At 43.1% G+C, this 12242-nt stretch overlaps 1 protein-coding gene across 4 annotated transcripts in view; it reads left to right on the forward strand.

Moving 5' to 3' along the window:
- mtmr3 (myotubularin related protein 3) overlaps positions 1-11897 on the forward strand; it is a 40078-nt gene extending 28181 nt beyond the window's left edge. The window contains exons 17-21 of one of the 4 annotated variants that reach the window (XM_084054987.1): positions 551-2168; positions 4569-4679; positions 5986-6074; positions 7522-7548; positions 8836-11897. In XM_084054987.1, coding sequence (XP_083911113.1) covers positions 551-2168; positions 4569-4679; positions 5986-6074; positions 7522-7548; positions 8836-9007 — 2017 coding nt within the window. In that variant the 3' untranslated portion in view covers positions 9008-11897. The remainder of the gene's footprint in view (positions 1-550; positions 2169-4568; positions 4680-5985; positions 6075-7521; positions 7549-8835) is intronic. The other 3 variants (XM_084054989.1, XM_084054988.1, XM_084054990.1) reach the window with 3 other exon arrangements.
- Positions 11898-12242: the final 345 nt, after the last annotated feature.

The raw sequence follows: 12242 nt of genomic DNA on the forward strand, positions 1-12242 counted from the left end.
GGGCCTCCTGACAGTCCAGAGGACCCTGGCATTGATCGTTTATATATTGTGCTTTGACTGAACCCAAATCTTCCTCGCAGTCATGGATAATCTGAGACTGTTTTATGTTCTGCTTATCTCATGACTCATGATCGTCATGGCATCATGAAAGAGGAACAGGGTGGCAATGGCAACTTGATGTTTTTTTGTCATGTTGGTGACACTCTTTATGGTGATAGTTTGCTCTGTGTTTGCACAAATATGTCTGAGTTTCTGTATTATTTTGACCAGCATGTTATGTGCTTCATTTATTTAAAAACGAGAGAAATAGCTTTAAGGTCAGCCTTAAAGCGTGTTCTCGAGCAATTAAACGCCCCCGTCCCCATTCCCTGTGTCTCTTACTCCTGAACACTCTGTAATGATTAACTGATTATGTGCATGGCTGCAGTTTGAATCATGAGGCTTCACAGACACTGAACCATTGTATGATGATGAAAGCTCATTTCCATGTGCTAATCGACTCCATTCCTCTCCCCCAACCCCCCCCCCCCCCCCCCCCTTCCCCTCAAAGACGTCCGAAGACTCGGTCTTTCGACAACTTGCCCAGTGCATGTGAGCTGGGAAGCTCGCTGCCTCCCAACCGGCGCTCCAGTGACCCGAGCCTGAATGAGAAGTGGCAGGACCACCGCCGCTCCCTGGAGCTCAACATGGCCGTGGGGCCCGATGGAGGTGGGGACCTGGATGGGAGATCTAACGGTCAGCCGTGCCCGGAAACGGGCGACTCTGAGCTAGAGGACAGCCCTCAGCCCCGGGGCCAACAGGCTGGCCTCACGCAGGGAGCCTCCGTGGGCTCTCCTGGAGCAGGAGACGCAGCGGAGGAGGCTGAACTGTCTGTGGCGATGGGCGTGGCAGAAGGTCAGATGGAGAACATTCTTCAAGAAGCCACAAAGGAGGAGACCGGTCTAGATTCTCAGAAGGAGCCTGGTGCCACTGCTACTCAGAGTATAAGCAATGGAGAGACAGAACCACTGAACAAAGTTAATACTGAGGAGGCTGGTCAGTATGCTACGGTCAATGGGACTGAAACACAGGAAGCAGCCTTCTCCAATGGTCACCATCCAGAGAATGGTTTAAATGAGGAGCATAATGTATCTTTAGCTAGTCCTCCCTTGTCCACTGCTCTGCCCACAATGGGGTCAGAGGGCCTGGAGGAACAGGATGTGGTACAGATCTCTGAGAAACTGGTGAAGCAGGTATTGGAGAACTGTGTTGCCCAGGTGGCACCAGATCAGTGCGCTGTCAAATTAGAGCAGTCTACAGCCCATAGAACTATGACTAATGGCTATGGGGACAGGACACCCGAGGAGGAGCCAGGGTCTGCAGAGAACCCCTGCCCTGACCCTACAGAGAACCCCTGCCCTGACCCTATAGAGAACCCCTGCCCTGAGCCTACAGAGAACCCCTGCCCTGGCCCAAAGTCCGGCAGAGACATACCGGAGCCTGTGGAGCAGCTTGATAAGAGGCCCTCCCTCATGGAGAGCTCCACAGAGACTCTGACCGAAGAGGCCTGCAATAGGCTGGAGCTCTCATCACAACCGCTGCCCGTATGCCTGGGCCCTCAGCCTTGCAACGAGGGTGGCAGCCACCACACCTGCCCTGGGAAAGACAACAGCCTAGAGACAGAGGCAGAGTATGGGGTTGTTAGGACTTTAAATAGGGGCAGCAGCAACAAGCACCCCCCTGTCAGTGCCTTTCATCCTGCAAGCATGGAGCCCAGCAGGGAGGGGCTGTACAACGGCGAGAGCTCAGACGTGGAGACCTGCGGTGGGGGCCATCACTGGCTGAAGGCAAATGGGGAGCGAACCCAGCTTAGCAGGCAGGTGTCCCTGGCCAGCTGCAACTCCCTAAGCCTCCATCCGCGGGGCACCTGCTCCCAGCACTACCGCTGTCACCACGCCCCGCCGGGCCGGAGCGCCACCAGCCCCGAGCAGCCGTCCCGCAGCCACCTGGACGACGACGGGCTGACGCTGCACACAGACGCCATCCAGCAGAGGCTGAGGCAGATCGAGGCCGGCCACCAGATGGAGGTGGAGACGCTGAAGAAACAGGTGCAGGAGCTGTGGAGCCGTCTGGAGAACCAGCAGCATGGCGGCTCACTGAGGATCAATGGAGACATGGGAGATGAAATGGTAAGAAACCCTAATAGAATGATATTGAGAAGAAATCTAATTTCTAGTGGCAACATTGACCAGTTATCAGAACAAGGGCAACTGCATGATTATGACTAAAACATCATCCTTGATTTGGCTTTGGTTTCAACATTCCTGACATGCCAACATTCTACTATTATTCATTACAGAAAGTGTAGAGATTGGTACTTGGTACTTAGACCAGACCTATCTCTGTATTTAAATTGGTACAAAAACTTCATGATGGTCAATGGTAATTGTAAGACGTCAAATTGCTTGACAAGCATGCCTCTGAGCGCAGTATTAACTGTTAACACTGTTAGCACTTTATAATCCTCCATCTGATTGAGGAATCGCAGAGGATAATCTTGCTTAAGCTATTCCTAGTTTGCTGTCCTAGTAAGTAAACAAATCAAAGCAGTACAGCTGAATTTTGGCAGGCTTAGTGAATGGTTTGGCATGTGGGAAATAACCTCCTGTTGTGGTCAACGTGTACGCCTGTACTACGCTTAAGGATTTGGGCTTAGTGAGGTAACTTCAGGGTTAATCCTGGAGTTTAATCCTACATTTTCAGGGTTATGACTGTGTTTCACGAATTACTGGGGTACATTGCCATCATAACTTATACACCACGCCTATTGTTTTCAAGTTATGTTTGACTTAACGATATAAAAGCACCATCTACTGGCCAAGCAGTTCTCTTGGAAAATGGCATCACCATTCGTAGAACAACACCATAACACAACATAAAACGTGAAATATAGTATAAAGTGTACAATTTGCAACAGTGTTGCAGTTACAGACATGACATAGGGCGTTCATTGATTATATTCGTAGGAATACAGTAATTCACAGGAATGGTCTATGCTTAGTTCTCATTACAGCATTTAGGGGCCAAAGTGTCCAGTGTATGTATCTAGAAGAGCTCACATTTTAGGAGCATAGTGTTTATGTCTCTCGCCCTCTGTGTGGAAGTTTAATTACATACATTCCTGAATCCCACCCACATATCTGAGAACGGAGGTGTAGTTTTTCACCTCAGCAAAGTGTTAAGCCACAGGACTAGATATTACATTATTTCTGATAGTGCTGTGCTGTTCAGTGATTTTGTATTTTTAAAGGTCTTGTGGTCTTACCAATGCTATGGCTGTCAGCTTGGTCATCTAAGCATGTATATGACTGTAGCAGTAGAACATGGAATGACACTTTGGTGTTGTATTTTCTTCTCATGTGGGGTTGGTTGAATGACTTAGTCTTGTGTGTGAAATGATATTGTTGACAATGATCACATGGGTCATTTCCACAGGGGAAAGAACTAATGAAATGTGAGGGGGAAGGTCTGCTCCCATAAGCATGTTGTGTAGGTTTGGGGGTCTCTTGTACAGAATGTACACTACAAGAGGGGGCAGAGAAAAACTGTTCAGTACTGGATGATCCGTATAAACAATATTGCCAATGTTCTTTGGGTTAGTGTTAGTACGTGTAAAAAGTTCATTTTATATCAGATGACAGTGAACTGAAGGTGTTTATTATTTAGAGTTTATGAAGTTGTGGAATTCTTGCAACAGTCTCTGGTCCTGACCATATAAAGAAAACATTATCTACCTCTTCCAGTTGGATATGTGCTGAATAAATTCATTGAAGATCAGTTCTTGTTTGAAAAGGAGGCAACTCATGGAGAGTTTTTTGATCCCATGGCAACTCCTGAGACCTGAAGCAAAAAAGTCAACTTTGTCCACACTTTGTTCACACTTTGTTCATCTCGTTCTCTTCAGATTATTATTGGCAAATTGTCATCAGTCTACATTTGACACATGCAACTGTGTTGCTTTTTGCAACATTATAGTTTGCTATTATAGTTCCATTTTCTAAACTCTGCTACCAGTAGAATTGTCCATGTTTGCAACCATGTTATAGGTTATAAAATCCTCAAAAAAGGTTTTGGAAACTTAACTTCGGCTGATTATTTCTCCCCTTCAATAATACCAATTGGTATCGTATTTTGTATCATCATCGTTGATTAGTAACATTTACAACAAGGTATAACTTGTAAGGATTGTGCAATCGTGGAATGAGCAACATAGCTAAACATGTGGGTTTAGTTGACTTACCGGCTTGATAACCACATTTATGTGACCAGTGCTTGGTGTGATTGCAATTGTAAGGGTTAGTGAAGCCAGATAAAGAAAAGATATCCTGGGTATGTTGAGCTAATTATTACAATTACATTTATGCCTTTAGTCAGGCATTACAATGCCTGACTAAAGAAGGCCCTCATCCAGTTATTTTGCACATTCTTTTAAAACGAACACACTGTGACAAAGACAACATTGGCATTAGTTTATTATACCTGTGTTGTACTAGCCATCTATTTGATTCAACTGCTGTCCATCCTTGCAGACCTCAATGACAGACTCTGAGTACAACATGGACCACAACTGTCTGTCTCGCTGCAGCACTGAGCTCTTCTCTGAGGCCAGCTGGGAGCAGGTGGACAAGCAGGACACTGAGGTAAACACACCAGCCTAGAATGGGGCTCTTTTATTGGGGATGGGCAGAGTGAACATCTCTAAATACTTGGGATCTGGGTGCGTGGTGCAGTTGGTAAAGCATGGCACTTAATGTAGAGAGAATATGAGGTTGCTTCCCACAGGAGTTACTGTACACACGCTAAGCATGTATGCAGTTGTAGAGACTACGAGTTGCTTTGGATGAAAGGTCACTTGATGCCATGCTTCACACTAGAATACGTTTGTGATTATGTAACAGGCCATTGCCTGCAACTCAAATTAAAGGAAGTATTCTTTACTGCAAAAGCCTTGTCGCTTTGCCTATCCCTATAGTCTCAGTCTATCCGAGGCCCCCTTTAGACGACAACAGTCTCGAGAGAAAATGGCAAAATAAAATATCAGATGTGCCGTTTAGACGGGAATGGCGTTTTCGGGGGTTGAATCCGCAACAAAATGAAACCACCTTCCAGAGTGGAAATCTTTGAACGTCTCGTTGTAATTATGCAATTGAGGAATCCGCAAAACGTGTGATGTCATGGCTCACAATAGCGAGCAGCAGAACCAGTGTTTCCAGCTTTTGTGAGAAATAAGCAACCAGGTCTATGACAGCAAGCCCAAAAGAAGCGACTAGGCCAGGGGCTAGGCTACATGAGCACTTTAGTTTAAACCGATTAAGAAAATGTGAAAAATGTGGAATATTGTTTGAAACATTTTAACAACACAAATGTTGTCCCTGTGGGTCCCTGGCATTATAATATTTTCAGATGGGGATCTACTCTGCAGACAAATAGGCCTACATATTCATCTGGGGGTCCTTGACATGAAAATGGTTGAGAACCACCGGTTTAAACAACATTAGGAAACAATCCCAAATAAGAAACTTTAGAAACGAGGCCAAAAGACAGCAACCACCAATATTTGCAAATACATTTTACAGAAACCCAAACTTGCTTATAATAAGCGAACCTGGCAACCCTGCGCAGAACCACCCGGCATTGGTGAATGTAAATAAACAGCTGTGACAGGAAGTAGAACGGAGGTGGTTAATACGTATGCGTGACTGGTCTATCTGGTAGTGCATCACCGCCACCTAGCCACCTGGCATGCACACTACAGCGTTTTCAATCACTGTTGCGCCTCCGTCTAAACGCAGAATAAAAAGTGAGAACGCAACGGCACATTGACGTTTTCTCTAGAGACCGCTGTCGTCTAAACGTGGCCCAAGAATGTTAGCTGATGGTTGTATAGCCTGGTGACCCACACAGTAGATCAGCAGGTGTAAACTGAGATTTGGCTGCATGTTGCAGGTCACCCGCTGGTACCCGGACCATTTGGCAGCCCACTGCTATGGCTGTGAGAGTAGATTCTGGCTCGCTACCAGGAAGCATCACTGCAGGTAACAGCAGGGCTCTTATCAGCCTGCTGCCAGCTCAGAGCATCCTTATCACTATATCAATGGCTTTTCTTTTTATGGTTTAAGAATATTTCAAGTTTGTTGTTTTGTCCTTGTTTTCCTGGATTTCCATGAGTGTCTTTTTGTTTTTGTTTTGTTTATATTTTGTCCTCGAGTTTTTAAGACTTAATTTGCCTAGTTGCTGGATAAATGGCAATGGATTTTGTCATTATATCACATCAGGCCACTTCTGTCAATGAAAGTACATTATCATTGCATTTAATTTGGGTGCACGATTAAGACATGAATATAGTGCTATTTACTTTCAGTCAGGTGGCATTCCCATATTGCTGCTGTTTATTTAGTCTTCTTTGAGGTGAGGCGTGTCAGGTTAATCATTGACTGATAGAAGTAGTACTGTAGTAACCTTCATTGAGGGTGTTAACTTACTTGTATAAACTTTTGGCCCTATCTGCACTTTAGACTCAATTGTTTACAATCATGTGTGTGACTTGGTTGACACAGTTTCATACAGCCTTCATAACATTTTTAATGACAATAATATATTACTGCAGACAGGAAGCCTTGCTGGATTTTGTCTTGCTAGCTTTGAGATTTCAACTAACTAAGCATTTCATAATTGGAATTGTTGAATTCCAATTATTTCCTCAATTCCTAAAGGTTTTTTTAGAAAGCAGACTGTTTAAAGGACAACTTTGTTTTTTTACAACCAATGTTTATGTTTTAGATTGTAATTAAAGTAAATAAAAGATGAGTGTTAAAAAAATTAAATTTACTGCTTTCTATAGTTTTAGCAATTTTCACAATCTTTTTTACAGTGTTTTCACAGTGGGCGGGGGCATTCTGTCCGGTGGCTAAATATGTATTTTTTTACACATTAACCCGGCGTTTTCTTTATTATTATTTACAGTAGCTCTTCTAGCCCCCAATAACTCACATCTGGCCATCTCAGACAGCCGGACCTTTTTTATTGTGTAAAAAAGGCATATTTAGCCACCGGACAGAATGCCCCCGCCCACTGTAAAAAATATCGCAAAAAATGCTAAAACTATAGAAAGCAGTAAATGAAAAAAAATTACACTCATCATTTATTTACTTTAATTACAAGCTAAAATATAAACCTTGGTTGTAAAAAAACAAAGTTGTCCTTTACGTGTACAGTATGAATCTCTACTGTTAGTACTCATTAAAACCCCAAAGGCCAAAATGACAACAATTTAACAGTCCAGCATTGTCCCTACTATATTTTGATGATCGTATGTGTGAAACTTCAGCTCAGCAGAAAGTATTTGGTGCTTAACAAAACCTGGCATAGCTAAATGGGTGATAGCAGAGTAAGGGGATGAGGCATGAGGATGAGTGTTTTAGTGTGTGGTGTGGGCCACTCTGATGGCTGCTCTTATCCATTCTCTACCCCTCTCCTCTACAGTGGCAGGGAGCCTGTCCAGGAGGTCTGGTGAGATCCGGCTCCCCTGTCCCTCCCTTCCCTTGTCATTCCCCTCCTCCCCTCCCTGCATCACTACACATGTTTGTTTGACACACCCTCCCACCGGTCATAACCCTCCCTGTCCCCAGTCCACCCCTTCAACTGCTCCCCACGCTGCAGCTGGTTGCCCTCCACTCTGCTTTAGTTGGCAGCTCTGTGCATTTGACGAGATGCATGTGTGTGTAATTGGAGTGTGATAAGTTCAGGGCCAGAATATTGTCGTTTCAGCAGTGTATAAATGGTCCTGAACCTGACAGCAGTGGTGTTGCTGTCATTGGGTCTTGCTAGGCTGGTTGAGGCCTTTTCCTGTTACCTCATTTAATTTAAATTTTTGCATTTGTTTGTTTGTTTTTTGTTTTCATGTCAATGACATAAGTGTTAGGCCATATTGTAAATTTAGGGCTAATGGGTCCAACTCGCCAAAATACAAATTTAACCATTGACTGTCGCAATTTCCAAATCACAAGAGGGCACGCCATAATTCCCAAATGACTTACTGTAGATGCACCACTCCCAACCATTTAGTATGTGTATGGATACATTTTTCAATAAATATCATATAGGCTTATCCCTCAACCACAACTCTACCTGTATATAGCAATAGCACCTGACCAGCAGCACCCCACCTTCCCACAGACACTAGGCAGCATGCTGCCCTAGACATAGTCCTTACTGCATCTCATCTCATCTCACACCAGCACTGCATGTTGTTACTGGAGGCCACTCAGTCAGCTTGTTACTGTACACAGGAAGAAACATTTGCAGGGTGAATTATATATATTTATATAGAGGGATATTTATTCATTTATTTTTCATTATATATTCATACTGAGGGGGCAGATTTGTAATGAGCAATTTCCTCAGGAAAGTACAGGCAAGTGAAGGGGCCACTGTGTGTATGTTTAAATGTATGTGCGTGTAGCATGGCCTTATTTTCTTAAGCTGAGCATGGTTGTTAGAAATTCAACAATGCCTCCAGTGCGATTTGCCTTCCTGTCCACTGTCCAGTGATGATGTCTGTTGTTCTTAGACTGAACATTAAATTTATTGCACAGCTAAGACCACTGATGGTAATCTGGCACATAGCGGAAGTGAAAATCACACACAGTCACAGTCAACTTGAACAGTGAACACAACTCTGTGCAACATCAAAATGATGGACAAACCACAATGTTTATCACCTAGCCACTCAGTGGTTTCATTACCATCTTGAAACCAACTGCAGTTGACCTATCTTGTCTCCCCCCTCCCATGCAGGAACTGCGGTAACGTGTTCTGTGCCAGCTGTTGTGACCAGAAAATCCCCGTGCCAAGCCAGCAGCTGTTTGAGCCCAGCCGTGTGTGTAAGACCTGCTACGGCGGCCTACAGCTAAAGCCAGCTCACATGGACCTGGAGCTGGAGAAGCCCATCACAGCCAGCTCCAACTAGGGGGCTAGAGACTGGGGGTGCTGGGGGCACAGGGCTTGGCCTCCAGCCTCCAACACAGGCACACTGCTGGAGAGCACTGGACTCCAGACTAGAATGTCCTATGTACTTTTGTGTGCGTGTGTGCTGCAGAATAATGGATTTTCATGTAAATATACCACGGCTGGAGGAGCTGAATTGACGTGTTGGCCAGACGCTGAGCACTTTTGAATGGTGGGTATGCACCGGAATGGACTGGGCAAATGGGTGTGGTGTGAGAAAACGCACGCACAAAGCCGCGCACGTGGAGGATAGCTGGCAGTGTTGGACCGCACTGTAACACCGGGGATGATGGGAGTGAGAATGGGACTTCCTGGTTTTCTTTTTTTGCCAGGGAGGCATGAGAGGGGGGTCCCACTGTGTTGATGGGGAGTCTCATGGAGGGTTTTTGTTCATCTGAAACACACACACACACACACACACACACACACACACACACACACACACACACACACACACACACACACCATCCAGAATGCTCAACAAAATCGTCAGAATTTCCCAATGTCAACTTTTGGACAGTGAGATGAAGAGAATGTGAAAACTAGGGCTGGGCAATATACGAGTATACTCTAGATATTATATCTATATTGTGATATGAGACTAAATATCATCTAGGATATTGGATGTCATAATATTGTGATATGAAATTGTTCTGGTTTTAATAAGTTAAGCTCTATTGTATACTTTAAATTCATTTTCAAAAATAGCTAAAATAGCCAATCTACAAGCTCACAACACATAGCGGTATGTATATATATGTATATATATATATATATATATGTGTTTATATATATATATATATATATATATATACGGTATTTATGTCACCTGTACATGCGTTGTGAGCACAAACTGTATTTGTATTACAATTTAACAAATAAATGAATATCACCATAACATGATATTATAGTCACAATATCGATTTTGAGGTATTTTGTAAAAAATATTGTTATATTTGATTCTGTCCATATCGCCCAGCCCTAGTGAAAACGCAATTGTGTCCTGGCACCAAAAAGACAACCCCTCAGCATTTCAACTGTGTAGTTTTTCAGGACATTTTGACAGGGCTGCTTACTTATAATTATGTTGGAGAAAACCTAAATGTTTCAGAGCAAGGCACCATGGACTAAATCCCAACTTGAAGATGTGCACTTAATGTTTTGACACAGTTTGCGTATTTTCTGTAAATTTGAGTTGTATTTACTGCCTATTGGGATTCAGCCCACCGTGTCATAATTGGATAGTTGTGGATAGTTTTTTGACATTGTAGTGCTGTTTCTTTTCTCCCTTTCACTTACTTGTTTTACCCCTCTCTTGGATTGGGTCGCTGTTAAGGTTCTGTATTTTTTTGAAACCTGCTGATTTGTAATGATCACTAACCAAATGCATTTATCAGTTGACAAGGGCCTCGTTAGGATATAATAGTAATAATATAATAATCTTCATTTATAGAGCTCTTATCGAAACTTCTTATGTAAAGTGCTTTACATAAGAAGGTTCAGCCCGATCCCAGCCCCATTGACTTCCAGTACAAAATTAAAGTAGAATATTTCCAAAACTATAAAACATGTGGAACATGTTTGGGGGCACTAAGTTGCAACATTTTATGTACTGCATGAAGTCAGTTTGCAATCAAACCACCTCACCCACAATTTCACTCAAGTCTTAAAGCAGTTTTGCTCATATTCTTGTGTTACCACCCTAAGGTAAACAAGCTAGCATGGGCTTTTGAGAGAAGTTGGTCTCCACTGATGCGTACCAGCATTGCTAACAAAAAAGAAAGCTGTTAAACTTAAAATAAAATAAAAAAGGTAAGTGTAAAATAAATCCCAGCCTGAACATGTCTTTAATGTGAAGGGCCTGGTTAGTGATCCATACTAATAAAGGTTTCTATAAAATCGTACACCTTTCCCACTCCTTACAGTCGATCAGTTCATCCATGCTGATAGTCAGTTATTAGTAGAAGCAGCTACTCAGAGACAGTGAATTAATAATCCATGGGTTCCATTCTGTCCGACACTCTTGACGAGGTGGTTTCTGCTGCCAGACGGGCTGTGTAATCTCTCCCGTTTACCCTGCCTTCATGCCCTTCAATCACTTTTTTTTTTAGTACAATACCTTACCCAGCAGGCACTGGGTGCAGGTGAACAGCTCACATTGGTCAAATTGTCTTCATCAAAGTTGAAATCAGAGGTGAAGTGATGGTTGAAATGTGATCATACGAGCACCCATTTTTGTTTCTACTAATAATGTAAAGGACATTGATTTCTGTAGGGGACCTTTAACCTCCATGTTTTCATCATGCTGATTAGAAAGGCAAGATGTACATCGTGATGATAATGGCAGCAACTCATCTTTAGAACCTTAACCACTTAAACCCTCTATACTGCGTAAACTAATACTTAGTTGACTGGGGTCGGCTCTGTACTTGGTCCACACTTTTTCCCCCCTCTACACCAAATCTCTACGCTGAAAATGGCCGATCTACAAGCTTGCCGCGTTGTGAGCTGTAGATTGGCCATTTTCTGCGAATGTTCCCCCCCAGAATAGTGATTCAAGAGGGTAAATAAACTAAATTATGTTTTACATTCTCTCAACCATGACCTCATTCTTGATATCCAGCTTGAATGACCACGACACTGAGATGTAGAAAGAACTTCAGCAGGGTGGGGAAAAGTATAGCTAGCTGCTTGCCAAATACTGGTAAATCTTGGCTGGTGGCAGGAATGTTTGTCTGCTAGTCACTTTACAACTATCTTTTGGAAATCATTCTCTATTCCAAAAATAATGAGTTGGTGGGTAAAAGGAAAAATATTGAAAGGGGTTGTTCTCCCTGTTCCTGAAAAAGAGAAGAACTAGTGATAAAAAAAGAAAGAAAGAAAAGGTGCTCTTGGCTTGTAAAGCCTGATTTATGCTTCGGGGACGAATATAACATATTGTCAATGCAACAAAGTGTCTTTGTCAGTTGAAAATATGTTGTATTTTTTGTCTAGTATACTACTCCACATGAAAACCAGACGACCCAACACATATACAGAGACACCCCACCCTGCCTAACGGCCATTCAATGACCTCTTCGCACACACTTTTTTTTTTTTGTAAAATAAATGAATGAATGAAATAATATATTCAGATACGTATATAGCATTTAAGAGAAAACAAATGTATAGAATCTTTGATAGTGGCTCACTAAATT

This window comes from Gymnoscopelus microlampas, assembly GCF_963454915.1.
Source record: "Gymnoscopelus microlampas genome assembly, chromosome: 4".
NCBI lineage: Eukaryota > Metazoa > Chordata > Actinopteri > Myctophiformes > Myctophidae > Gymnoscopelus > Gymnoscopelus microlampas.